The sequence below is a fragment of the Kwoniella dejecticola genome, chromosome 9 (assembly GCF_000512565.2).
Source record: "Kwoniella dejecticola CBS 10117 chromosome 9, complete sequence".
NCBI classification, from domain to species: Eukaryota; Fungi; Basidiomycota; class Tremellomycetes; order Tremellales; family Cryptococcaceae; genus Kwoniella; species Kwoniella dejecticola.
Genome location: NC_089309.1, coordinates 645,084 through 672,060, shown reverse-complemented (window position 1 = coordinate 672,060; position 26,977 = coordinate 645,084). Strand labels below are relative to the sequence as shown.

General features: G+C 48.1%; 8 protein-coding genes across 8 annotated transcripts; 3 read left to right on the top strand and 5 right to left on the bottom strand.

Annotated features, from left to right (window-relative positions):
• Positions 1–403: 403 nt before the first annotated feature.
• I303_107207 (uncharacterized protein) lies at positions 404–2,826 on the top strand (the record flags this gene model as incomplete). Its single annotated transcript, XM_018409888.1, has 9 exons — positions 404–592; positions 707–871; positions 933–1,001; positions 1,066–1,137; positions 1,211–1,684; positions 1,764–1,946; positions 2,012–2,340; positions 2,461–2,738; positions 2,813–2,826. 9 exons carry the CDS (start codon positions 404–406, stop codon positions 2,824–2,826), a joined length of 1,773 nt encoding a protein of 590 aa, XP_018260891.1.
• Positions 2,827–3,087: 261 nt separating this feature from the next.
• Positions 3,088–5,618, bottom strand: I303_107206 (ubiquinone biosynthesis monooxygenase COQ6; the record flags this gene model as incomplete). The annotated part of the gene is made up of 5 exons (XM_018409887.1): positions 3,088–4,242; positions 4,326–4,568; positions 4,699–4,757; positions 4,926–5,069; positions 5,243–5,618. 5 exons carry the CDS (start codon positions 5,616–5,618, stop codon positions 3,088–3,090), a joined length of 1,977 nt encoding a protein of 658 aa, XP_018260890.1.
• Positions 5,619–6,558: 940 nt separating this feature from the next.
• I303_107205 (uncharacterized protein) lies at positions 6,559–8,779 on the bottom strand (the record flags this gene model as incomplete). Its single annotated transcript, XM_018409886.1, has 6 exons — positions 6,559–6,768; positions 6,843–6,941; positions 7,006–7,155; positions 7,219–7,323; positions 7,380–7,682; positions 7,745–8,779. The coding sequence occupies 6 exons, from the start codon at positions 8,777–8,779 to the stop codon at positions 6,559–6,561; spliced, it is 1,902 nt and encodes a 633-aa protein (XP_018260889.1).
• Positions 8,780–9,814: 1,035 nt separating this feature from the next.
• On the bottom strand, positions 9,815–13,062 carry I303_107204 (uncharacterized protein; the record flags this gene model as incomplete). Its single annotated transcript, XM_018409885.1, has 15 exons — positions 9,815–9,924; positions 10,009–10,048; positions 10,135–10,439; positions 10,525–10,617; positions 10,691–10,937; positions 11,002–11,090; positions 11,164–11,218; positions 11,273–11,554; positions 11,629–11,731; positions 11,786–11,973; positions 12,036–12,119; positions 12,192–12,294; positions 12,363–12,631; positions 12,697–12,909; positions 12,970–13,062. The coding sequence occupies 15 exons, from the start codon at positions 13,060–13,062 to the stop codon at positions 9,815–9,817; spliced, it is 2,274 nt and encodes a 757-aa protein (XP_018260888.1).
• Positions 13,063–13,402: 340 nt separating this feature from the next.
• On the top strand, positions 13,403–15,899 carry I303_107203 (uncharacterized protein; the record flags this gene model as incomplete). Its single annotated transcript, XM_018409884.1, has 8 exons — positions 13,403–13,845; positions 13,908–13,999; positions 14,054–14,157; positions 14,214–14,287; positions 14,345–14,515; positions 14,583–14,934; positions 14,994–15,470; positions 15,552–15,899. The coding sequence occupies 8 exons, from the start codon at positions 13,403–13,405 to the stop codon at positions 15,897–15,899; spliced, it is 2,061 nt and encodes a 686-aa protein (XP_018260887.1).
• A 272-nt stretch (positions 15,900–16,171) lies between these two features.
• On the top strand, positions 16,172–19,337 carry I303_107202 (uncharacterized protein; the record flags this gene model as incomplete). The annotated part of the gene is made up of 10 exons (XM_065969524.1): positions 16,172–16,243; positions 16,328–16,659; positions 16,757–17,032; positions 17,155–17,401; positions 17,471–17,585; positions 17,644–17,749; positions 17,812–18,145; positions 18,209–18,727; positions 18,790–19,139; positions 19,241–19,337. The coding sequence occupies 10 exons, from the start codon at positions 16,172–16,174 to the stop codon at positions 19,335–19,337; spliced, it is 2,448 nt and encodes an 815-aa protein (XP_065825596.1).
• A 1,232-nt stretch (positions 19,338–20,569) lies between these two features.
• Positions 20,570–23,619, bottom strand: I303_107201 (uncharacterized protein; the record flags this gene model as incomplete). The annotated part of the gene is made up of 6 exons (XM_065969523.1): positions 20,570–21,744; positions 21,799–22,095; positions 22,163–22,322; positions 22,373–22,480; positions 22,552–22,567; positions 22,652–23,619. The coding sequence occupies 6 exons, from the start codon at positions 23,617–23,619 to the stop codon at positions 20,570–20,572; spliced, it is 2,724 nt and encodes a 907-aa protein (XP_065825595.1).
• Positions 23,620–24,757: 1,138 nt separating this feature from the next.
• Positions 24,758–26,534, bottom strand: I303_107200 (uncharacterized protein; the record flags this gene model as incomplete). The annotated part of the gene is made up of 7 exons (XM_018409881.1): positions 24,758–25,069; positions 25,131–25,243; positions 25,617–25,839; positions 25,936–25,999; positions 26,061–26,082; positions 26,148–26,213; positions 26,429–26,534. 7 exons carry the CDS (start codon positions 26,532–26,534, stop codon positions 24,758–24,760), a joined length of 906 nt encoding a protein of 301 aa, XP_018260884.1.
• Positions 26,535–26,977: the final 443 nt, after the last annotated feature.

Below are 26,977 nucleotides of genomic sequence, written 5' to 3'. Positions count from 1 at the left end.
TGTCAGCAGCGAGTCTTGCTGACTGAAAACAGATCAATTCGGGAAACCTCACAGCTTGAAATGTCAAAACAACATGACTCTGGAATGGAGGATTGGGAGATTTGATTCCGGTCAGTCATTTCCATCGCGGAGCTAATCAATGCCACATCACCCTTGTGTGATCGGCGGGATTCCTTTTTGATGGGAAATGACGTTATCCCAAAGGTATCTAAATCCGGTTAATATACAGTAATGCGTTCATCGTGATTTACCCTGAAATCACCTTCCATGCAATCAACCTCACCTAGCAGATACGATTCACGCTGCTAACACTCGCTATTTATATACACGACAACGGAAGGCGTCTTGTTGATTTCATAGTCTCAATCGCATTCATCCAGATCTAAGAGGCCAACCAAACAAGATGTCGCAAGCAGGTGGTTATTTCAAGAGTGCCATGTCGATCCTGTCCCACTTGGAGGAAGGAAAACCTCACTCGTCGATCACCGATTGGGTCGAGGTCTTATCTTCCGATCGATATGATGAGCTGAGTTTGGATGGTATACCCGAATTAGTGGAGAGTGTCAATATCCAAGGGTATCAAGGAACAACTGTATGTCTAACTCTATCTCTTTGTTCCATCCATGCGGAGAACGGAAGCAATGATTCTTGGGATAGACCATGTGCGGTACCACTCGATAGCTGATCTAGATGGTCACAAATGCAGGAAGCCGCAAGAGCAATCCGTAAAAAACTGAAATACGGAAATGTACACAGACAACTCCGAGCCCTTGTCATTCTCAGAGCCTTGACTGAAAATGCTGGAAAGGGTTTCCAGCTGGGTTGGGCAAACCAGCAGCTCATGGATCGTTTGAAGGAGATGGCAAACGATGTAAGCTGGAATCAAGTTGTAAAGATTCTGTTCGTCATAGCTGACGGTCTCTTTCGATTAGTCCTTACTTGATCCCAAGGTCAAGAAGAGATTGATTCTGGTCTTCCATGCATGGTCATTGCATTATAAGGTCAGCTGTGTATCCCCATGCAATTGGCGGGATCAAGCTGAATAATACCCTTTGATCGCAATAGGACGAGCCTAGGATGCAAGAAGTAGCTCGATTGTATGCCAAGTACGGAGGCGCCGGACCTGGTGTGAAGAAGGTGAGTGGACTCAATGCCTAGTCGTGCGAGTGGCTTCTGCGGCAGAGCTGACAGATTCCCCATGCCTCCACAGCCCACCCCAATGGCTCCTACGAAGCAAAGTTCCGTCTCCTCAACCTCCTCTCAGCCCTCGTCAGCCAATCGAGGAGGATTCGATGACGATCTTTTCTCTCACGATTGGGCACCTTCAAAGGGATCCAGAGGACCGGATACCTATACCGATTTAGCTGCTGCGAAAGCAGATGCCGATGCTAGAAAACGAGAGCGAGAGGCGAGAATCCTGATTGAACAACGAGAAGCAGAAGTCGAGCGAAGGGAAAGAGAGTTGAGACGAAAGCAAGATATGGCTGCTTTGGAATCTCGAAGACAGAAAGAAGCTCTGGAAGAGGCTGAAAGAAGGAGACAAGCTAAGGAAGATGCTAAGAAACGAGGCAAAAATCCCCAGCCCAAGAGACCTCCTTTCGATTTCCAAAAGGAGAAGCCACAGGTCATGGTTTCCATCGCCAATGCGATCCAATGTGCCAACAACCTGGTCAACTCTTGCAGGGTGAGCTTGGATCTTCTGCTCCCAAGGAAACGGCAAACGTCTGAACTGATGCTGACTGTGATGACTTGTTCCATGACAGCACATCGATCGGTCTGTTGAAAGCGTTCTAGAATCGCCTAAAGTGCAAGACAATCTCGACAAAGCCAAGGCTGCTAGACGACCTATCATCCGATACATCCAACTGGTCACAGATGAAGAATTTGTCGGTACCCTTCTGGACGCCAATGAAAAGATCGTCGAGGCTATTCAGCTGTACGATAGGGTAAGCAATCATCTCCTGCACCCTCATTCCATCGTTGAGGGTGGCTGACAAGCTTCCGAAAACAGCTATCTAAACCGGCGGTACTTGATTCTGATTCTGAAGATGACGACGAAGCGAAAGAGACAGCAGCGATCGCCAAGCGACTCGCAGCTCAGAAACTGGAAGCTCAACGAACGGGCGAGATCGATCAGTTGCAATCTCGTCAAAAGAAAGAGTCTGCCAGACAAGCTCTGCGAAGACAGCAATCGGCTCAAAAGCAGCCTGCCAGACAGAGCAGTGCTCATCCTGATCTGGCCGATCTGGACTTTGGCAGTATCTCTCAGACTAAAGATAAGGGAAGAGGTTTACCTCAGCCTATGAGACCGGATAGTGATGAAGATTCGTACGGTCAAGGGTGAGCCTGCTGACAATTTCTTCGCCCGGCTACCCTACTCACATGCAAGCTCAATTCGTCAGATTCCTTCCTGAGCCATAGAAGATGGAGAAGCTGATTTTCAAGTGATTCCTTTGATAGATCGCTATCTGATTATAGTGACTACGATTACAACTCCTCCGATGAAGAATGGCGAACGAGCCACCAAAGTCGTTCTAGAGGTCCATCACGACGACAATCGCTCGCTGGTGGCGCCGGTGGAAATGCGAGACAGCCACCAGCCCGAGAATATGCGAGTCTGGAGGATGAGTTCGGTACCTCTCAAGGTAAAAAGGGGTTATTGGACCCCAACGATCCCTTTGGTGATCCATTCGCGGACGATAACGATACTCCGGTGCAGGAAAACAGGAGGATGCAGTGTAAGTGATGCCCAGACCTGATCATATGGCCGGCCGTACGGTAGCTGACAAGTCTCTTCGCTCTCGCTCCACAGGGGCTGAAATCTAATTTATGGGATCGTTGGTGCCCACATAACTCCGTAATAGTTTCGGTGTCTGTTTTACCCTCATATAACGATTAATTGATATGTCTCTCTCTGGTCCGGCTATCGAACTCATGCTAAATTGTAAATAATCTGTCTGACAAGGATGCAACGGGATAAAATGATTATGCTCGAGTTGGGCCAATCTAAAGCTTTACTCTGAAAACTCTGCATAATAGCTGATGAAATATATTCTGCATCGTATACTGGTAGTGTAAGAACGTTATTTACTTCTTCTGCAAAGCTCCTGCAGCTCTTTTCATACCTTCGCTCAACAGTCCCCCCGCTATACCTCCCGCCATGCCCACCACGCCCTTGAGGGTGAACCACCCTTCCACCGAATTCGCCGCTATCTTCTGCCATCCTGCTGTATCTGCCAACGAATCTTCAGGGTGAGATCTCCCGAATTCCCTTCGTTGTGCTTCCGTCAGCCCATTACTAAGTATTTGAGGTTGATTTCGACTGGTCGCAATTCTAGCAGGAGAAGGAGGCGAAGAGGCCGAGGACGAGGAAGGCGTTGAAGAGGGAACAGCCCCCGCACCGCCCATGAGGATTTTCTTGAGTGGTGAAATCTCATTGATAATCTCCAAACCCGTACCCCTGAACCAATCTACGATCGGATTTCTCGCCCTGAAGATATAGTGCAATTTATCTGTGGTGGACAAGATGAGATGATTCAAGGGGTATCTCTCCCTTGGATAATCTGCCAAACTGGTCTTACTTCCCAGATCCCCGCCCAACTTTCGGGCGTTTTCGAGCGTTTGAGCTAGCACGCGCACATCTGCTAAGCCCTGATTCAGACCTTGGCCAGCTAATGGGTGGATCGTATGTGCTGCGTCGCCTACCAGAGCGGTCCGTTTCCCGAGGTATTCCTCAGCGTGGGAGAGTCGGAGAGGGAACGAAGCGACGGAAGGCATGTGGACGGAAGTTATTGTTGGCGGTAAGATAGGTTGTTCAGCCGGAATCGAATCACCAGATGAAGATAACAACGAGGCAGAGATGATTTTATTGATTTGATCGACAGATAAAGGCTGACCGATCTGATCGTGCTGCACCATCTGATCGGTGAGTTTGGTGAGGGCAGATTCGGGTAGTTGGTATCCTGCGTTGATCATGGATGTGAGGGCGTCGCTGGACAGAGATTTCAAGGCTTTGGCATGTTGAGGTAAAGTTGACCAGACCATAGTAGAAGTCTCCTCGTTCAAGGGCAAGAAAGCGATTGGCCCGGTAGGCAGAAATCGCTGGAAAGCTGTCGTATTGGGATATAAGGGGGACGGAGGGTGATTCAGGGTGGCTACGACGGCGTGTGTTTGGTAGGCGTGTCCGTAGACTTCGATACCTGAGAACAGTCGAACGGGCGAGTTGGGTCCATCTGCGCCGACCTGATGTGCACGTCACTCGTACAGATCAGCAGGACATTTTTCCATACAAAGGACGAAACAGCAATGGATGGGAATTCACTCACAACCAAACTACCTTTCAACCATTCTTCACCGACTTTCAGCCCCACCCATCTTTCGCCTTCACCAAGCCTCATCTCGCTGACTCGTGCGCCCTCCTTGATATCCACTATGCCCTTTCCTACCTCTTCTATACGGCGTAACAACGCACGTTGGAGGTTCATATTTTCGGTCATTCGGGCCATTGGGTGACCCAGCGGGGGAAAGTGGATTGTAGGGAATGAAGATGGCGAAGGATTTGCCCATATCTTTACAACAATGATCTTTATCAGCTGTCTGCCCTCAAGTTGCGTTATTTTATCTCGTTGGATTGTGATAGTCATAGCAATGGAGATGATGAGGGCGATACTGGAGAGCAAGAAAAGTGTAAACACTCACGACCATCTCTTCAACGGGACACGATCGACCATGCTCAATATGTTTCCAGACTCCTATACCTGTTGTCACATGTCTGGATGTCAGCCTCCTTGTCCTTCCGAGGCAGATTCAAAGGTGGGCATGGGTTGGAACATGATCATAGACATGGACATGGACGTATACATAGTATGATTGAGGCAAGGCGGACCGCTCTGAGACGAGACAGGCTTGCGAATTGAAAGACTCACTCTCCAACCAACTTATATTCTCCCATGTCAAACTACTTATCCTATTCTCCCAATCACCTTTTCCCGTCCAATTACGGGTCTTGTCCAGAGATGATCCTTCAAGTAAAAGTATCCTCGTAGAAGCCGCGATGGTCGGTTGAGCCACTACCAGACCAGACCGTGTCGTAGCATATAACACTTATCAGCTTCTTACTTCTTCAATATCCCGACTGCATGCTGGACCAATATGGGGATGTGCATCCCGTCGGATGGATTGTTCCAAACATCTCATGGCTCAATCATGATCCAGGAAATTCGACAGTGACTCGGACACTCACGCAAAGCACAAGCAAATGCTAATCCGGCATTAGCTCCTCCAATAATGACTATATCGTACGTATTCTCAGGACCGATATCAGGTATCGGTATCGGTATCGGTATCGGTATCGGCTTAACAGCGCCAACTGTAGATGAGGAAGCCGAGGCAGAGTGTCCATGATGTCTTATACCCCCGTATGTCCGGTTGTGAGTCGATCCCGCGACCAACTTGGTACCATGGGAGCTGCATAAAGATCTCGAAGGGACTGGTGTCGATGTCGCTCGAGTAATGGGATATATCGATCGGATTGAGCTGGGACTTGATCTTGAGCTGGGACTGTAGCAAGCGCTTGAAGATGCTTTCGGGATAGCTGAAAGGGCTGTAGTGCCCCTCATACTGATCGAGATCTCGGATGCACGGGCGTGAGTCGGCAATACAAGAAGGGATTGAAGTGGATCTGATGTCGATTACGTCTATTTTCGAGATTGAGATTGAGATTGAGATTTGAATTATCGAATCATCGAATTGTGGAATGGGAGATTAATCGGAAAGGTCCGCGTTCGGTTATCTTATTTGCTCAGCGTGCATTGGTCAAGCGCTAGTCTTGTCGAGGGAGGTGCGATACGGTAGGACTGCCCCAGCCCAATCAGTCATCAGAATGATGATGATGATGCATACTTCCTCATTCCAATGATATATATCTACCAATCCTACTTTGTACCATCGCGACGTCACCATGAAAGGACTAGGAGATATATACGTATATTTACATGATAAAAGAAGACAGAAGGAGAGAAAGAAGAAAGAAATCATATAACAGAGCATGTATGTCATTCACAGAAACAAAACAAACCAAACCGAAGAACAAGCGCAATTAGGGTATACTATGCGGGTAGACTGTTAAGATCCAAAGAGATGGAAAGAGAGTCGGACTCTGCAGAAGGGTATAGATGCTTTAGCAGCCGATGAGGAAACACGGTGATATACGCATTATAGCATGTCTCGTTGTTTTCATTGGAGGATGTAGGAGGCGGTTGATAATTTTTCGCCTGGCTGGCCATACAGTCTATTAAGAGTATTGGGGTTTCATGGCGATTGTCCGATTGATGTCAACCGGATGATGAGTCGTATGTCGCATTATTGTTACAGTAAGGCAGGTCGTTCGCAAAGAACAGGGTATATGGGAGATTCATGCTGGTCAATAATCAGGTTGTGGGTTTGAACGGTGTTATCGTCATCGTCATCATGTTGTGAAATCGAGAAGATGGGCCGGTCGGCGAGGTAATCTGGACAGGTACCGCAAGAACGTGTGGATGGAATCTTTCGCTGAATATCCTAATTCATCCTTCCGTCTAGCCCACCACGGATGTCATCGACAGTAGCTAGATCAGCCAAGAAGGGGCACAAGTCGGTCAATTCGGTATCGTGAGGATCGTTGAACCATGTTGAGACGGGTACGGCGTTGTTGGGGTGGAAGATGTAGGATGCAGGGGAATTGTCGATTATGATGGAAGTTTCGATTGATCGGCCGAGTTGTGAGAGATCCTGAGTATACGCAGCATAATTGATCAGACTTTAGATGATCGAGATGTGAGGGAATGACCTTTGAGCATGCTCACCTTGACGTAATTGCCTTTATGGTTATAGCAACTCTCTCGGAACAAACGATGGGTGACTACTCGGTGGATATCCAGCATGTCCAAGACAGGATCGGCGTACTGTAAAGCTGCATCAGCATGATCGCGGAGAGGTGAGAAGCGGGATATGTGGGGGCAAACTCACTTTGGATAAAGATGCAGTGAACACGACAATCTCGTATATCTTTCCCATCTCCTTCAAGAAATGATCAACTCCCGGTCGCTTAATGACATAGACATTGTGGATTTGCGATTCGATTTCGACCGGAACGATGTAATCAGCCGAGGGCAAGGACTGAAAAACAATTACGCATTATGTTAGCTATACACAGAGAACGGAAGTTCGCACCAAGCTGACCTTGAAACTACTATGTAGCAATGTTTCGTCTAAATCCAGAACTAAACATTTCCTGCCGTGATGCTCTTTCAGGATCGGTGGTAACAACGGTGCTGGTTGACCATTCTGGAGACAATCTCGTCAGCTACGAAGCTCGATCCAGTTGAAGGCAGCTGACTCACCTCGTCTAAGGGTATACCCATACCACCTTGTTCGATCAATCTATCCTCTTCGTCTTCATAATCATCTTCCATCCCGTATTCGTCGACTCCTTCCTCGGCAGCACCACCGCTACTCTCGTCTTGTATCTCCGAGTTACTTATATCGGTATAACCTCCACTAGTCTCCGTGCGATCTTGATCGGCCGACGTCGACGGCGGGACAACATCCGAGTCTCGCCGCGTGGGGTGTGATCTTGTTGGTGTACCGAGCAACGACGAACCTCCTCCGGGTGGTTGAACAGCAGACGATGTGACTCCAGCAGTCTTCATTCGAGGTACCGGTCAGCTCTCGATCGGATTCAGGATTTGAAGAACAATCAGCTTACCTCGTCATCTGGCAAAGTATGAGGTTCGGTAGGAGCAACGACCAGCTCTTCGTTTGCCTTGACAGCTTTATCGCCCTCTCCATTGGTATCAACCAACGTCGTTCCGGTAGTAGCGGTCGGTTCGGCTTGGTGGCCCGAGCTCGCGACAGCAGTTTCGTCCACTTTTCTATCTTTTGTCTGGTTTGCGGAAGGGGCAGCAGTAGCTTGAGAGGTAGTGACGGATAAGCCTGGTTTCTGGGTTGTTTGCGGTTGACTTCTGTTGACTTTCTTTGGGTCTTCTTCAAATTCATCTGCAGAAAGGCATCCGAGCGTAAGAAGGAACCCTGCTAAACCTTTTCTTTTCTTTTTCTTCTTCTGCGACGCCTTCTGCGTGGACGTCGATGCTGCAGCAGGAGCAGGGGATTTAGCGGTCGACGATGAAGCTTGGTTGGGTATTGATGTGGTGTTTGCTGGAGCTGGTGCTGGTGCGGGTGAGGATGTACTGGGCTTTTCCTTTTCCTTTGATGCCGTGTCCAATGCCTTTGACGTGGTGGTATTGGCATTCGGGTTTGATGACGATTTACCTGATAACCTCCTTGTCAAGTTCGCTAACGGGCTACTGCCTGATGTACCTTTACTACCTTCTGCTGCAGCTCCTCCAGTCGCATTGGACTCCATGTTGGATGATTGTTGTTGGGCGATTAGAGCGGTTTCCGAATCAGTTGGATGACTTCCCTTCTCCTTCATTTCTTGGGTAGTTGCAGTTGCAGTTGCAGTAACAGTCGCTTCTCCAATCGAAGGGGTGTCTGTGGGGTTAGCGTGAGGTACAGTAGCTGTTTGTGTGGTCGTGGGTGACGAAGCGGGCGATGCAGGCGTAACAGTCACAGAAGGTGGACCGAGAACGATTGGTGATTGAGTATGCGATTTTGGTTGCACGGACGAATTGGTAGTTGATTCAGCTTGAACGTTTTTCGTTTTGGTCTCAGACTGAGATTGTTCTATTGCGGATTTGGTGTTTATGGGTGAGGATGCAGTCTTGCTTTCGTCCGAAGCCATCTCACTATGGTCGTTGTAATAGGATAGTGAGGTCTGATAGGGAGGGATGTTGTGTGAAAAGGGATGATAAGTTGAATGATACTCGTATTGCATTGCATGTTTGTGCATGTTTTGAATTGGCGGGTTCAGTTCATATCAATTGTCGCGTGTAAATGTCGTGTTTTCTTCATTTCTAGAGATAATTTCTAATCATCATTACAAAATCGCCAATCTTTGTTTACGTTTGCTATTCAATCATTAAATTACCTCACTACTTATTGTCTAATCCGCGCTACGGTGATTTTCACCCTTTTACCTCTTCCTCATACCAATTCCCAACGTCCGGATGTTGAAAAGATGAAATCTAATTCTCGATCCTTGACGACCATTCGCCCCCATTTAATGGAGTGATGCCTGTCGATTTCCCTTCTGCCATACAGCACAACCAAATCCGAGTAATTCGTATCACTCATATACGTCCTACCAATGTTCCTGATCAAGGGCTCATAACGACAAACGGGAAGTACGCAACGTCGAATTGTGCGTTCAAATTCCCTGTTATAGTAGTAAACGATAGTGGCACTAACGTACCGTAGATACTGTGGCATCATCTGAATTCCCTCGTTCCTGCATTCGGGCGACATGAGGCCGAGACTTTCCTGCATGCATGCTTGCTGCCCATACATGAGCATAGGTTCGATACGATCTCACAAGAAACATATTAGAGAGGGTAACCACCGAAGTCACACTGTACTTTCTCGTGCTCACAAAGTAAGAAAGACATTTTATTCTCTGTTAAGTTAGTGAAACAAGTTCCCACTGCATGGAAACGAGTATGCCAAGTCAGTCGTTGACGTGTGGTCTTGGGGTTGCAAAGTGCTCAGGAAAGTCTGTTAAGCTTGCACAAGGTCACTTGTGAAATTTAACTTGATTCTCTGATGTGAATCTTGCCCGAAAGAGAATTATAAACGTTATCATATTGTATACATACAACATATCAGACAACATTATCAAGCGAGCCTGGAACACATGAATTGAGTCGAAAGGACTGTCATTCTACTTCTTACTCTTCTTCTTGCCGCCATCGTCCACTTTCTCATTCTCGAAATGCCACGATAACAGTTCTATCAAGTCCGCCTTCTTGGTTTTACCGTTGAGTGATATTTCTGAAACGCACTCATATTCTATCAGCTCATTTCGTCCTCGGATCACCGACGAAAGATTTAGAAACTGGGAGAATCGGGGCTCACGATGGAATTTAGCATAATCCTTGATGTCCTGCACTTTGACCTATTCCAATGCGGTCAATCAGCATTCGACGGACTGGTACCCAAAAAGCAACGCCTGTCGAGGGTAGCGTGAACAGTAGTACTCACCTTGTCCAATTTGCCCAATTTCCATAATCCCCTCAAATCCTTCAGATCCTCTTCATTTAATTCCAATCCGGCGTCTGCACCTGCTGCAACCTTGTTCGATCGCTTTGTTCCTCCCTTCAGAGACTCTATTGCTCTTTCGTCATCTTCGATAGATTTGTTGAATTCCAACATAAATTCTCCGGCAGCTTTATGCATACCCCACCATTTCGGGAAGGTCTTATCTAGATCCTGCGCTTGGGATGAAGCTGGATCAAAGTCCTCTTCGAATGCTAAAGACTGAAGCTGAGCATAGTGATATGCCAACGCTGTAACCGTGGAGTGGTCAGCTCAGCGTTTCACTTGACCAAAAGATCCACTGACTCGAGGATATTGATTCAAGGAAGCACTTACAAGGGTTTGGATATGCTTCTGACCTGTAATGTCCCGCTTTGATCCTCAATCTCTTAACTACATTCGACATCAATTGAGCCTGACGATCAGTAGCTAAACCAAAAACGCACGTCAGCTGACTTGGCCGTTTGATCGGTAGACAGCGAGCGCGAGTATGAGAACCGACCAAGCAGGTTGTCCGTCATGTTTTTCGGAGGTAGCCTTATATCATCTCGATAAGGCAGAACGATGATGTGGAATCCAGGAGGTTGATCTTGACCACCATCTTTCGTGAATGTCTCTTCTTGCGGTATCAGGACGCAAAATTCAGGTTGAGTATTGGTCCGGAACCTGCATATTGCCAAAGCATGCTTTTCCAGCTTGACGCAAGATTTCAAGAGGGCAGCAAACGTGCGTGTGGACCCTGTGTATTGCTGTATGCCATTTATTGATCAGAACGACCTTCACTTGCGTGGAAATGGATGAAGCTCTACGTACTGCTTCGTTGGGGTATATGAAGTAAGAGTGTTTTAGATTTTCTTCAAATGATAAATGATCGGGGAACTGGAAGCCGATGATTTTGATTTCTAGCTCAAGCAATATCAGTCAGCTGCGACAACGAAGGACAACTATAATTGAACACCTGATAGACAAGCTTACGAGGCTGGATACCCAACGACTTAAATTCTGCAATCTCGTCATTGGTGAATTGTAGCTATGACCAGCCCATTCAGCGTATGCGAACAGGCGAAGAGCCAACATGACTCACTCTGGTCCTCGCTACCAATTTTGGCTTTTCGTCCTTGCCGTCCAGCTTTGATGTCTTGCCATTCTTGTTTGAGCCTTCCACGACTTCCTCTTCGTCCTTCTCGATGAACCCGTCTCGTTTTCCATCTTCGAGACGCAGCACTTCATCTGCAATCTCTTGTTGCTGAATCTGATGTTCATCGCTCTCCCACCAATTCGGCTCTATTACGTTTCTGACAGTGGCTTCGTTACCGAATTGGAACGCTTGTGCAATCTCGTTCTCGTTCAGCACAGCACCGGTTTCCTACAGAGACAGTACGTAAGGGTCAATAAATGACAAAGAGATAAGAGGACACGAATGAGTAATGTGATACTCACGGCTGAAGTATATTCAGACTTAATCTGCACTTCTTCGACCGTCTGACCCCTCATCCTGACTAATTTAGGCTGACCTTTACCTTGAGTCGATACCATCGCATATCTGCCACTTGACTTAGCTGGAGTCCTACATCAAGTATGGTCAGGAGCTACTCACCCGCTTACGCCGATCTCGATGTCTCCATCTTTTCCACCGAATTTAAGCGGTATGCTGAATTGCACTCTTTTCGGTGCATGCCTGATCACCAGGTCATTCATCACTTCGGCTAATTCTGCTAACCCATCAACGTCCGGTTGCGCATCTGTCTCTGGGGCATCATCTTCCGGTCCGCGTTGCAATATATCCTGGTAAAGGTGTAGAGTAAGCCTTTTTTGTCTCGATGGCTACGGACGGAATGACGGCTTACATTCCAATACAAGGTAGGGTTGAACTTATGATTCGGTCGATCGACAAAAAACGTATTGATTGATATGCCGTAGGATGAGAGATCCTGGAGTAGATGGCACAGTGGTGAGCAATGGCCCCACGGATACGGCGTGGAACAAATAGGCTAGCAGCTCACCCCATATACTGTTCTGGCTGGTTCCCGATTCATCTTGCTCCCGGGCGGATAATCGCTGTCTGTGACCAAGAAAACCCGCTTGTTTCCGGCTAGATTTGTTCCACTGAGATGGCAAGAACAATTCAGCCAGTCTCACACGCTGGCTACTAAAGGCCTTTACAGCTGACTTACGCATCTCTGAAGAGAAAGTTGCATGTGACCAAGACGTCCGCTATATTCAACTCTTCCTCCTTGTCGCACGGTGGGAAAGTCACTCCCAAGATTTCCGACTGGACAGTCTTGTGTCCATCATCTTCCTTCTGAGCATCATATTCATCTTTTGCTTTCTCCAGAAGCTTGACTATCCGCTTAATCTCTTCAGCGTTTATCGTTCGAAGGTTCTGATAAACCTGTGTTCCCGGTTTATACGATGCTTGTGAAGATGAAGGTGTGTTTTCTGGCTGTATGAGGTTCAACATATGAGCTTAAGTGTTATGCGACAGACCGCCAGACATGGAGAGCTCACGTCGACATTCCATAATAACACGCCAACACTATCTGCTGGACCTGTTATGACTTTACTTCTCTGGATTTTGACTACGGCTTCTAAAGCTTGATGGAGAGCGCTTTTACCCCTCACAAGCTCGCCATCTTCGTTCGTGGTGTCGGGAAAGGGAGTTTGCATAGACCTGGACGCATCGATGCAGAATAGGATATGGTCCCTAGAAGCATAAGCGTACTATACATGCACGTCAGCTTGCGTCTTTCGGATGTTAGATTGGAGACGACGAAAGCTGACCTCGGAGGTATCGACGATATCATCTTCGTCCGCAGCTTCTAGTGATTCCCAAGATGCGATGTCTCTCGCTCTGTCACCATAATAGGACGACATCTTGAAGGGTAGTCTGTTGAGATGCGATGCAATGCGGTTGAGAATAATAGTTAAACTGGATTCTGGATGATCATTGTTGACAGGTTGGATCGGATGGAGACTCCGCATTATGTCAAGTACGAGTACAGTCAACCAATTCCATTACACGTGTCATTTCTGTGCTGTACAACGTCATTAGATCCTTTTGGGTATCACTCCGCTCACTCGACTCCTTGCTTTGTACCCGGTAACTCACTCAATTATATGCAGCAAAAGCCATTCATCTAGTTATCAGTCATCTCATCCATCAGTCCTCTTCGACATCCAGCGATAGCTTCGCAGAACAGCAGAAATCAACAAGATGTCAATGCCCCCACCACCTCCGCCTAACAAAGGCAAATCCCCCCAATTAACACCTTCTGCACCATCGACTTCCTCAAAATCACCGACTCTCTCTCCACCTTCCGCAAGATCTCCACGAACCAAGCCCCTGCCTATGACAGGCATCACTCCTCCATCTCAACCCGACCAACAATCTCAGAGTGGCAGTGTCGGACCGAAACATGTCGATCCAGAGGTATTAGCGGACGCGGTATCGAAGCTAGACATGATACGTTCTGCTCCTGCACCGATGTCTCAAGTCAACTCACCCGCCGTCACTCCTGGTGCAAGCGGTGCTTCTTCTCCCAAACTCTTCGGTATACCTGGAGGAGCGCAAGCTCCAGGAGGTCTGGAAAGGCTGCCAAGTCATGATGGCAAACAAAGTGTACCTGGTACACCTCATTTCGGTGCCCAGACTGATTTGTGCGTTTTATTCTACCTTGAGTATCTCAAGATATGTTAGCTGATCAGACTGTCCTAAATAGGCTGAGAACATTGGATGAAAGTACAAGAGTCTTGAGACAGACTTCAAAGGCGCCTTCTAGAGCTCCTTCAGTCTCAGGTATCGGAACTGTCGGTAAGCTTTCCTAAGCGCCTCTCCGCCATGCATAGCTTACATGGCCGCCACCAGTTGAGAAACCTGATTACTCGGAAGCGAAGATTGTAGTAGCTATGGTTGGGCTGCCTGCTAGAGGGAAATCATATCTCAGTAACAAGCTCATGAGGTATCTCCGGGTATGTCTTGCGAATCAACCTGCTTCGGTCATCCAAAAGCTCACATCGCGCCGTAGTGGTTGGAATATAACGTCGATGTGTTCAATGTGGGTCAATTGAGAAGATCGAAAGCCAGAGCAGCCATGCAGACGTAAGCAACTCCTCTAATACTACCGAGCATTCTCGCTAAGGTTGTACGTTACAACAGCGGCGGAGGCAAAGTCGACCATTCCGCAACCTACTTTTCTCATTCGAACGCAGAAGCCAGCAAGATCCGAGAACAACTCGCCAATGAGTCGCTCGAGTCCCTGATTTCGTGGTTGAAGAAGGAAGGTAATGTCGGTATCATGGATGCCACCAATAGTACGCGGGACAGGAGGTAAGCCCCATCAGTATGACCGAATACAGAAAGATGACTGACTGAGCTTTTTTTTGTCGCGTTTCAGAGAATGGATCCGACACAGAGTTGCGCAAGAACCGAATCTACAATTGATGTTCCTCGAATCATTTTGTGATGATCCAGTTGTCATTGCCGCCAATGTAGCTTTGAAAGCCTCTTCCGGAGATCCAGACTACGCTGGCATGTCTAGAGAAGATGCAGAGAGGGATTTCAGAAAGAGGATCGAACAGTACGAAAGTGTCTATCAGACCATAACGGAACCCGACATATCATACTGTCGAATCTTGAATGTCGGCCAACGCGTCACAATCAATCGAATCCAGAGTTACTTGCAATCTCGAGTAGCGTTCTACTTGATGAATTTGCATCTAAAGCCCAGGAGTATATACTTGTCCAGGGTCAGTTTTCTTTTTCTCCCACCCAAAAATATTGACGCTAATTTTCTGTCAAATTGTAGCACGGAGAGTCGATGTACAACGTGGAGGGTAAAATAGGAGGAGATTCGGATCTGTCGCCTAGAGGATTTGAGTATGCCAAAGCCTTGCCAGCTTTGGTGAGGGACAATATAGGGGATGGACCACTAGAAGTCTGGACATCGACCTTACAACGTACTCAACAGACCGGAAGCTACCTCCCATTCGAGAAGAAGACTTGGAAATCGCTAGATGAGCTCGATGCCGGAGTATGTGATGGAATGACATACGAAGAGATCGAGGAGAAATACCCGGAAGATTACGAATCTAGGGACGAAGATAAGTTCAATTACCGATATAGAGGCGGAGAATCTTACCGAGATGTCGTTGTTCGACTGGAGCCTGTCATCATGGAGTTGGAGCGACAAGAGAATATCTTGATCATTGCTCATCAGGCTATTTTGAGGTGTCTGTATGCGTATTTCCACGGAAAGACCCAGGAAGAATTGCCTTATATCAAGGTATGTCTAACTCCCACGAATGATCTGTGACCCGCTCCGAAAGTACCAAACAGATGTTTACTCTTGGCACCCTTTCCTTAGATCCCCTTACATACCTTGATCAAGATATCGCCCCGAGCGTACGGATGTCACGAAGAGAGATACCCACTGCCTATAGCTGCCGTCGATACGCATAGACCTAAACCCAAGGGTAAGAAGGGTGCGACACCGTCGATTGGTGCCCCGCCGGCAGCAGAAGAGGGCGAAGGAGATAAGAACGAAGCAAAAGAGGAATTCGAGAGTGATCCCAATGCTGCGAGGGATTACTTTGGTGATAAAGCTGGAAAAGGCTTGGGGGTGAAACCTGAAAGTGTGTCGAGGATATTGGAGCAGAAAGTGCAAACGGGGGATATGGCGCCTACAGCTCAGCATGAGTCGCATAAGGAGTAGTCGAGTCTGCCATGCATCCGTATATCTAGTTGATAGCGGTGAGATTGTCTCTTGAGCGAGAAGATGCGATAGCTTTGGTGCAGCAATCGATGGACTATTCTGTGTCACCGCCAAGTATTGTCGGCGATGTCCGCTTGACATAGTTGAAAATTTCCGGCTAAGTGAGATCCCTGTTTTGACGATATTATAGCATTTCCGTCTTCGTCTTGAACCTGATTGCCTTCTTATATTGCTCGACATATTAGTAGGATAGTGTGAAGCCCAGAACCAAGATGCCTAAATCAAGAGCATCAAGAGGTATACTCCTCACCTCCAACCTACCGCAACTTCAGAATCTGATCAAGGTCAGTTGACGCGTGATGATGATGCCCACCCATGCCCCGCTCGATATCTCTACTGACTCTGATGTGGTCTTGTGATGTATATAGCGTGACCCAGAAGGGTACAAAGAGGAATTCCTCACTCAATACAATCATTACCTATCCTTACTTCGGCTTCAACAAGTATCTTCTATCTCTTCGACGAACGCTTCGAACTCTTCGAATGTCGATAAGTCCAACGAGCTTTTCGGCGATCTGATAACGTTCATTTCGCAAGTCGCACAATGTTACCCTGCCGAGACCAGGGAACTACCCCTGCAGTTCAAGGGCCTGCTGTTGGGCAGTGCGGAGGGTGGACAGACTGTGAAAGGTGATTTGAGGCGGACCGTGGTAAAGAATCTTGTGATGTTGAGGAATAAAGAAATCATCGATTCGATCGAGTAAGTCTTCATAATAGACAATGCCTATTAAGGGCAAGGAAAAAGTGAAGCGGTGGATAATCAGAGAGCTGATGGGTACTGTGATCTTGTTGGGCAGGCTATTGCAGATACTCCTTCCTCTGCTTCCGCAAGTCCCCTCAGCCCTAAGGGGAATGATAAGGCACACGATCTTGACGGATATCAAGACTTCGAATCAGAAGACCAAGAACCACCGTCTGAACAGAGTCGTGCAGAGTCTGTTATTTGGCATGGTCGAGAGTGGGATGACTGCTCAGGTGGTGGGTGATAAAGGTAAAGGCAAGGTCAAGGAGAAGGGCGGCGAAGCTATGTGGGCTGTGATGATGGTCAAAGAATTATGGAAGAAGGGGGTTTGGTAAGTTTCGCCTGGCCTTGTTTTCCGTTCACAGTGACTATCGCACCAGGCCTTGGCGCAGTCTGCACTACAGATCGATCGAGTGACATCTGTTCAAGTAGCTAACGTGTCATAATCTACAGGAACGATGCCAAGACTGTATCTATCGTTGCTCTCGCTGCCTTCCACCCAAATACCAAAGTGCAGTCCGCCGCATTGCATTTCTTCCTTGGGTCAGATAACGAGGATGAAAATGAGACTGACTCGGATGAAGAGGATATCCGAGAAGCCAGGAGAGGCGTCAAGAAGATGGAACATCGTATGGAAGTAGGAAAGAGTGGTAGAAAGAAGGATAGGATGTTAGCTCAGATGAAAAGGGAGACGAACAAGGTTAGCTTTTTTTCGGTTCTTCTGCAGACATACGGAACAAGCTGACTTGAGGACACCTTTGAATCGCAGAAACGGGCAAAGCATGCCGCTGGACTGAATGCGACTCCGAATTTCCCTGCGCTGGAACTGTTGCATGATCCGCAAACGTTTGGGGAGAAGCTGTACGACAATCTACACAAACATGGTGAGCTGGCTCCAGGACCTCTCCCTTTTCCATGCTCCAGCTAATCCCGTTGATACAGACAAAATATACTCGCTCGACCATAAGATCCTGATAATGCAGCTCTTATCGCGAGTTATGGGTGTCCACAAATTATGCGTCCTCGGATTCTACAGTTATATCATCAAGTGCGTTTCACCTCATGACTCAAAGGACAGGCTCAAGCTGATGATCGCTTCCCACCATCTAGATATTTGACATATCATCAACTTCAAGTCACCCTCATCCTTGTCTCTCTCGCCCAATCAGTGCACGAGCTCACACCTCCCGATGTACTCACACCCGTCATCCGTAAATTGGCCCAAGAATTCGTTCATCCTGGTGTGGGTGCAGAAGTCATCGCTGCCGGTTTGAACGCGATCCGAGAGGTCTGCAGACGTCAGCCGTGGTGTATGGAAGAAGATCTACTTAGTGACCTGATCGATTACAGGAAAAGTAAGGATAAAGGTGTGGTCACTGCTTCTAGGGGTCTTTTGCAATTGTTCAGAGAGGTCAACCCTGGTATGCTCAAAAGGCGAGAACGAGTGAGTGCTATGACTAGATAATCCCTCATTCTGACTCGATCAGCTGATCCATTCGGACTGCAGGGTAAAGCGGCTTCGATGGGTCTTATTGGGAACCAAGTATTGGCATACGGACATTCTAAAGACGCTGCTGAAGGTATAGAAGGATTGGAGCTGTTAGAGGAGCACTTCGCTTCGTTGAGAAAGGAGGCAGATGGAGATATTGCGATGGGCGAGGAGGAGAACGAGGACGAAGATGGAAAGGGCTGGGAGGATTGGGATGTCGAAAGTGATAACGAGTCTGAATCCAGTGGATGGGAAGACGTGTCCTCGGGAGAAGAAGAGCTGGATATCTCCGATTCGGATGATGAAGAGGATAGGAAGCGAGATAGAGAGGAGAAGCGGAAACTTCGAAAGCTCAAGCAGAAAAGCCGAAGAGCCAACAAAGATGAGGAACAGAGCGATAGTGAAGATGAGAAGGAAGATGGAGATGGAGAAGGAGACGAAGATGAGGAGATGGATGATGGCAAATCGGTCGTATCGGTCGCCACTACAGCCGTGTCTCAAGATACCAAAAAATTGTCTCTACTGGCTCAACAGAAGGTAAGTCGGCACAGCACATCTGGCATCGCCGATAGAATATTGATACAAATTCGTGTCTATAGATCCTCACACCTGCAGATTTCGCCCTCTTGAACGAACTCCGTCTGAAGGCAGCCAAGGAGTTAGCCGAGTCCGGCGGAGGTTCAGGAGCCAAGCGGAAGTTAGCCGCGTTAGAGGCGTCTAAGAGACACGTTGATGGCGACGAGAGCGAGAGATTCTTGACTGAGAACGAAATCTTGGGACCGAGGAAGAAAGCCAAAGCGACATGGGAAGAGAAGATGGAGTTGGTACAGAAGGGTAGAGAAGGCAGAGAGAAGTTCGGTAGTTTGAAGGGGAAGAAACAAAAGGGAACACCGTCAAGTAGTACCAATAGGGAGAAGGCTAGGAATAAGCCTTTGATGATGGCTGTGCAGTGAGTCTTCCCTCTTTGGCATTGCGCATCACGAAGCAACCCAAAGTCTAGCTAGACAAAGAGAAAGGAATATCACTGATTCCGATCTGTACTTCTTCCAGCTCCAACAAGGTCATGCAGAAAAAGAAGGCTTCTTTGAGGGATAAGCAGATCAAGCTGAGGGCCGCGATTGACAAGCAGAAGAAGCTCAAGCATTAAACATTAAGCATCGAGCATTGATCATTCGATGTCAAGAGTTAGATTTCGGCTTGTGTTTTCAGTCGGTGGCGAGAATTTCATCTTCCGCCTTTTAAAGTCCATACTCGCATTCCTGTATCTCATAGCATGTATGCATCATTGAACAACTATACAAGTACGGTGCAAGGCTTGCGATACATTGTAAAAGATTCAAATGAAAAACGCTCATCCACGGGAAAATCAACAGTTAGGAAAAAAAAGGATTTGGTGGTAATTCGTTCTATTGGACCTCAGTGTGTCAGGACGAAATTTCACTCTCCAGAGTCAACTTGATGACTCGCCATAATCATTCTTCTGGCCCTGGATGCCCAGGACGGGGCAGTGCAGACTCTGACTATGGTGCCCACGATCATCGTGCACAGTCTTACGAAACGTCGTATTACTATGCGGAAGACTCCTACGGCTGATTACCGCAAGAGGAGCGTTGTCGAAGGAATATGAAGGGAATGACAAGTTTGTCCGGAGCCCAGCGATACTGATTCTATGTGGCTGTTGAAGGGATGGCTTGGGCTAAGGGACCACATAGGAGCAGTACCAGAGCTCCGGACATGAGGAGAGCACACGATGAAAAGCGTGAACTGTGGATTTGCGGATTGGAATTTTGTTGAGCTTGTGAGATGTGGCTACTCTCATTGCTTTCGATTTGGAAGAGAGTACGTAGCTTTGGGGAAGATGACGAGCGTCTATCCGGATGAGCGAGTCCCGGGATGAGGCGACAGATCATCTTGCAGCTGTCTCATCGCTCAGCTCATGGGAGACCCTTTGCACCATTGCACCCATTCCCTCCTCCGTCTTGCCCCGCCTCGTCTTTGATCCTTTTGCCTTTCCTGCCCCCTCTTCCTTCCTCCCCATTTTTCCTCCATTTCTTTCCCCCTCCCCCTCATTCCCTTTTCACCTTCTCCTCCTCTTCTCCCCTTGCCTCCTCCTCCTCTCCTCGCCTCCCTCCGCTCGCCTTCGCCCTCCATCTCCCGTCTCGCCCTCGCCATCTCACATTCGCCCGTATTCCAGACCTCGCTACCTCTCCTAGTGATGCCTGTCAAGCCACAGTCAAGGGGGAAACACCAGAGGCAAATAATGCATTGTAAAGCTTCTAGAGCTTAGTGATGTATGCCCGAATTCATCACCGTAATTGTCACAGATGTGGAATGTTAACACACTAGAGAACACGATCTCTATCGAGGGTACGGAACTACTCAATTGAAATTCTTCGGTACCTCGCTTGGCGGCGCATCACTCGGACTGACCGTCATCGGCGGTACTTCTTCTCCTTCATCGGCTTCGCCATGTCCATGTCCATTCGAACGATGATGGTTGTCCCCATTCAGCGTGGTCAGATCTACCGAGCTCAATTTCCTGATCAAATGACTGATACTTCCAGATTGACTCGGGGCTCTACTTCTTCTACCTCCTGTTCCTGGTGGGAGAGAACCCCAATGTCCACTTCCGCCTCTTTCCCTCGAGTGGCCTAGGGCCATCGTCGAGCCTTCTATCGGCACGGATCCAGTCCCATCCGCACCCGCACCAGGTTGATTTTGATTCTGGCTCGAAGGCATGGGAGTCATACCTTGACCAAAAGGATTAAATAGGAAACTATTCGGTCTTCTACCTCCACCTCCGGTCCCACCTGACATGCTGAACGACATGGAGTGTCCAGATTGCCTCCTCGACTGTCTACCTGACATACCAGAGCTAGCGCTGAAGGGATTTCCAAACGATTCTTCCGATAATGCGGTGGCGGGCGTGATGGGCGATGCGTCCCGTGTACGAGGTCGACTACCACTGGCTGCTAAGCCTATTGAAGACTTGCGTCGTTCTGGTGAAGCGGAAGCAGCTGCGATGATCGATTGTCTCTTTGCGAGAGGCGAGGACGATACAAGCGGAGAGAAATTCGCTTTCGGTGAAATCTCTCTTGAAGCAGAACCATGACCAATTGCTTGTTGTCCGGGTATAGGTATTCCTGATGATGAGTCTTCACCTGCTCCTTGGGCAGAATCGGTATGCGTGTCAGGCATGGGCGAAGCGTGGATGACAACTTGTTCACCGTCCTCCAAACCTTCAACACGCCAGGATTCCACTCCTTCGCCAGGTGCCGAACCAGAAGCAGAACCATCTTCATCATAATACTCCTCATCGACATCCATGTTTCTGACTTCATCTCTAAACTCCTCGATCTCTCGCGTTATGGCTTCGCGTAATTCTTCGATAGTGGTCAACGACTCGACTTGCTCCCATTTTGAGAATATTTCGGGACAAGCAGGTTCGTCCAGCTCATCGTGGTACGTCGCTAAGTACGGATGGGATAAGGCTTGAGTGACGTCTATACGTTGGGATGGATCGAAAGCCAGGAGATGAGACAAGAGGTCGAGAGCTATTTCGGCATTAGTACACGATCCGCCTGAGCCCGACCAGCAGAGAGACTCACCGTCCGTATCAGCTTCCGGGAAAAGATCGACAAACTCCACTTTCGGCGAATAAGGCAACGTCTTCAGGTATGCCAAGGCTTTCTCACTGCTGACTCGAGCTAGAGTCTCGTCATCCGGCGTGCCCAGAACGCTCAATATCAGATTCAATTGATCCACGTAATCTTTCCCTTTAAACAGCGGTTTGCCTCCTAGCAATTCAGCTAATATACAGCCTATCGACCAGACATCGATAGCTGTCGTATATCGTTTATTCGATAACATGATCTCTGGGGCTCTGTACCATCTCGTCGCGACGTCTGGTAAGAGCAGCCCAGTAAGCTATGAAGAGAGGTATATCAGAGACGAGTCTGAAGACAGACTCACATTCCGTCAATTTCGATTCTGCGTTCTGATCATCTTCTCCTGTGACCGGTTTGAAGCCTCTAGCCAATCCGAAATCGCATATCTTCAATTCACAATCCGAATTAACCAGTAAGTTTCCGGGTTTGAGATCACGATGTATCACGTTGGCAGTATGTATGTACTGAAACGAACGATATTAGCAGGACGACTACTCGTATTACACTTATCGACGGTACTCCCTTTCATTCCACGCAAGAGCTGGTAGAGGAAGTATTGTATATGACTATTGCTGAGGGCTTGACCAGATCGAACGATTTGATGCAGGTCCGCTTCCATTGGCTGCATCATACCGTAGCTGTCAGCGATCAGAGCTATGTCAAAAAAGGAGTCTGGAAATACGTGAGACCCACCTCCATATATAGATATCTGATGATCCAGCACGAAGAATTACCAATCAGCATCTTAAGCTACTTCCACAGACAAACCGAAGTCGGACAGGGTATAGCTTACATTTCATTATACCCTTCCCAGACATTGTCCAAGTCGATCAATCCCGTCAAATTCTCATGTCCGCCAAAATGCCTTAACAAAGTGATCTCCCTCAACGCCCTTCGCGCAAGTATCACCTTATCGAACACCCTCGTTATACATTTAACAGCTACCGGTTCCCCCGAATAACTATCCTGCACATTAATCACCAGTCCATAGGCTCCTTGTCCCAACGGTCTGATCAATCGCCAGCGCGAGGGGAGATGGAAGAGTCGATTCAGCGTATGTATAGTCTGATAATCTCTTTCTTTCAGGTTTTTCTCGCTTAGCGGATGAGATTCTTCCTCTTCTTGCATCTTGGCTAGACCCATTGCTGACGCCGTAGGTATCCCGTCTAAGCCCCGCTTGGCAGCTGCTGCCATCTTGCTTGCCCCAGTCTGCGGGGTCTGATTCACGCTGGTGGCAGGCGCATGTTGATGGCTTATCGGAGTATGTAAAGCGCTGCTCCCGTTCCCTGTCGAAGGATTAGGTAGACCGGATAATAACCCTGAGACGGAGGTTGAGGAGGACGCTGTTAATCCCTGTTTACTCAATGGATGATACTGGGCTGAAGATTGAGCAGCTTCCTTAGCTGAGAATGCCGGACCTAGAGCACCCAAGGCGAAGTTCGCATTGGATCCTGACGTTGTAGGGGTGACCAACGGTTTACTGGATGGTGCACTATCGCTTGTCCGGGTGGTAGTTTCTGTAGTGGGAACGTCCATTCCCTTGGAGTCTTTCAAACTTGAGCCAGAACCAGATGCAGAGGCTGAAGAGATGACACTATCCGAGAAGAGGGGTTCCGAAGGCTGTTTATGAAGTGGGATTGAGCGTTGTTGGATTGAGACGACAGGTGAGGAATGTGCTTGAGACGGGTTGGGACGAGGAGGTTGAGAGCGCGGTATGAGCGGAGCGGTAGGCGGCGTGAGGGGGACTGTAGGCGATGACATGCTGCTTAAGGCTTGTTTGGGTCTGCCCAATAGGATGGGAGGGGATCCAAGAGGTGGTTCGATTCGAAGGACAATTCACTCTAATTGTCCTTTCTCTTTGCGATTGCAGATCCACAGATTTCATTGAAGTTCACAGCCTATCTATCTGAGACATCCCAATTCACGCATAAACGTATACGTATACGTATAAAGACTATCGCTTATCTATTATGTATAGCTCGAGGTGATTGCCTGGCCTGAAGAGAAAGGGTGCAATTTACGTGTAGGAAATGGTGCAAGGGGTGAGAAAGGTGTGGTGCTCCGGAAAGTCTGGAAGGTGATCCAAATGCAAATGCGCTGAGAAAGGATGTCGTTGTCGTTGCCGTTGCCCTTTCGTTGTCGTTGCAATGAAGGGCGTTTGAGGGTCACTGATAAGCGTGAATTATATGCGTGTTGACAAGACGGGGTACTATGCACAATCTGGGATCTTGTAAGGTGTTGGAAGTGCAGTCAAAGGTTGTTTGTTATCAGGAGAGATCAACGATTTCTAGCAATGAAAAAAGATGCCAGCACACAAGGAAACAAGCAACCGCCGGTTTAGGGTAAGTTGTGTAGCACGCTCCTGTCTCACGCCGGTTAATCCGAGTTGAGGGGTTTTGAGGGGCATCAAGTCAATTCAACCGTCGATCACTGCCCAAACCAGGAAACAAAGTCCGAATCTTTCCCGTTCAGGGATGTCCTGATGGGGTTTACGAGAGAGGTCTCACAGAAGAAGATTACTGGTCCCATTTGCTGTGAAGCGCCAAAACCAGGAATAGCGAGTACGATCTGAGCTCACAACACAGTCTAATCAAAACATAGAATCGTATGCATCTCTAGCATCCACAAGGGTATAGACTACATATATACTACGGACAAGAAGGATGTCCCATCGCAATCACGGGAAATTGAACGATACTCATACAACGGTTCTTGAAAGGACAAGCCGTGGGGTATAAGAGAGATTTATAGTCGAATGGTATATTTTGTAAACTTCGTCAAATCCAACAATCTTTCTCGTTTGCGAATCAAGGTCATTTTCGCATTCCACCGATCAAAAGCCTTGCACTCAATAACAACTGATGCGCCATTGTCTCCTCCTGCATTCGGCGTGAAGCTCTTAGAACTCATGATCCCAGTTAGGATCGCCTCCAGCTCTTCCACTTGTCTTCGCTGCAGAGTTGGCATTGCCATTGGCTCTACCGTTCGACCTGCTGTTGTTCAGACTACTTGAAGAACCATTACTTTGGGCCCAGGCATTATCGTATTCGGAGTTGTTGGCCCAATCATGCTGATGGTCCTTCTTGCCTGCCTTCTTGCTCTTGGATCCTTTCTTTCTGCCGTAGTCCTCGCCCCACTTCGGCACATCGGAGTCCGTCGCTGCTGCTGGAGGGTATCCGGAAGAGGCGTTCGAGGATCTCCTTGCCGCTCGCTGAGTGACGATAGGGTCAACCGACGATCACATGACAAATGCTGGATTTGTTCGGACTCACCTCCCATCTGTCTCCTGATGATCCGGTCTTACCGCGCTTGTACGATCTGCCATCTCCCACTGTACCTTCGAAGTTGGCGGGATAATGCCAGTTTCGTTGGTTCGGGGCTTGGTCTGATTTGATCATAGATCACATAGACATCAACGGTAAGCTCTGGTCACGGCTAAACAGGGAGTGACAGAGTCGGGACGGAAAGGGATAAGCGAGAGGCCAGGAGAGGCGAGCGAAGGCGCAAAGAGGCGAGAGAGGTGAACAAACGGCGGAGGCGGGAGGCAAAGGGAAGGGAAGGGGAGCAGAGGCTACGAGACAGGATGTTTGAGGGAGAGCGACAAAGAGGAGGGTGACAGGCGGGACGAGAGGCAGAGGGAAGAAGGGGAAGGTAGAGGGACGGTAAGGGAAAGATTGGAGGGGACTGGAGGGAAGGGAATGAAAACCAGCGAGACAGACGAAGAAGCGAAGGCGGAGAGATCGGGCTCATTGACTCACCTTCATTGTAATACTCCTCATCATCTCCAGTCCATAGTCCCTCATTTCGTCTTCGTTCAACTTCCTCAGGATTAGCGGTGGTCGGATCATAGTTCGTCCCCTCTTCCCCTTCTTCCAGTTCTTGGTCACGCAAAGTCGAATGAGCATTCCTCTCGTCGTATCGCTTCGACCATTGACTTTTCTTCAATCGTCTTTCCCGATCGGTATTGTCGACCAGACCGTACTACAAGTACATGCACTCTCAGCACCCAATGTTTCTGAGATGGGACCAGGTGTTCCTTGAAGTGCACTCGCTAGAACGATCAATCAGATGACTCACTTTGATAGCCCATTTTGGTGTACGTGCTCGATTCTGGTTATTTCTGATATTCTGGATATAGAAACTGAACACCAATGATGAGCTGTTGTTCGTTTGATCACGAAACGAAGCATGTGTTCACTCACTTGTGGAAATGACATGGGAAATCTGTGAACGTAGTCCATGTTCGTCAGAAGGAGCTGTCACAACGCAACGAAGAGAGAGTCACTCACATCCACAGATACAGAGGAAGACATTGATGAAGAAATCCGTTCCTATACCAAAACGTACAGCGACAGCTGCATTGCCCACAGGATAGCATCAGCATTGTCTTAATGCTCTCATTTCTCTCCTCTAGGGACCCGAAGACCACTGCGAGTATATTTCCTGTCTCGTTTGATCCTCTTGCACAGCTTTTACCAAGTTCTTCTCTCAAAGAACGACGCGTGCGTCTCCTTCGTGCTTATTTTAGACCAAGAATCTTCCGCGATCGATGAAACGGAGCAACACTCACCGATAGGAGGAAGTAAGAGACCCAACAAGAATAGCAAGAATTGAAATCCATGATGTCGCTTGGGTGCTAATGAGACCTTCTTCGGTAGATGATGATTCAAGGACATGACGGGATTCGCCTATCCTCCTCTAATCGTGTATCCTCAAGGAATGCGTTGAGACCAGATGAGCGGCAGAGGCCGGAGATGTGCAATGGATTGAAGGATTCGACGAGAGTAGTATAGCGAGACTTGAGTATAAGAACTGTTGGTAACGTTGATACTGATGTTGATGTTGACGTTGATGATTGGTTATGATGTTCCGGCCCGGCGATTAAAGATATTCCAAAACAAAGGTAGAGGCGAAGGTGGCTGTTTCACCTTTGTCCACGTCCGAAGGATGCCGGGTTCGATATGTGAGTTACACAGTGGAGACCTGAACTAGGATGATGTATGCACAGCTAGAAGAGAACGGCAGAATTAGTTCTCTCTTTGACTTGTCAATGGAATATTGGGTGAGCCGGCGCTCAGCATGCTCAGCATTCATTTCGTGCGGCTTATGATGCCCCTCG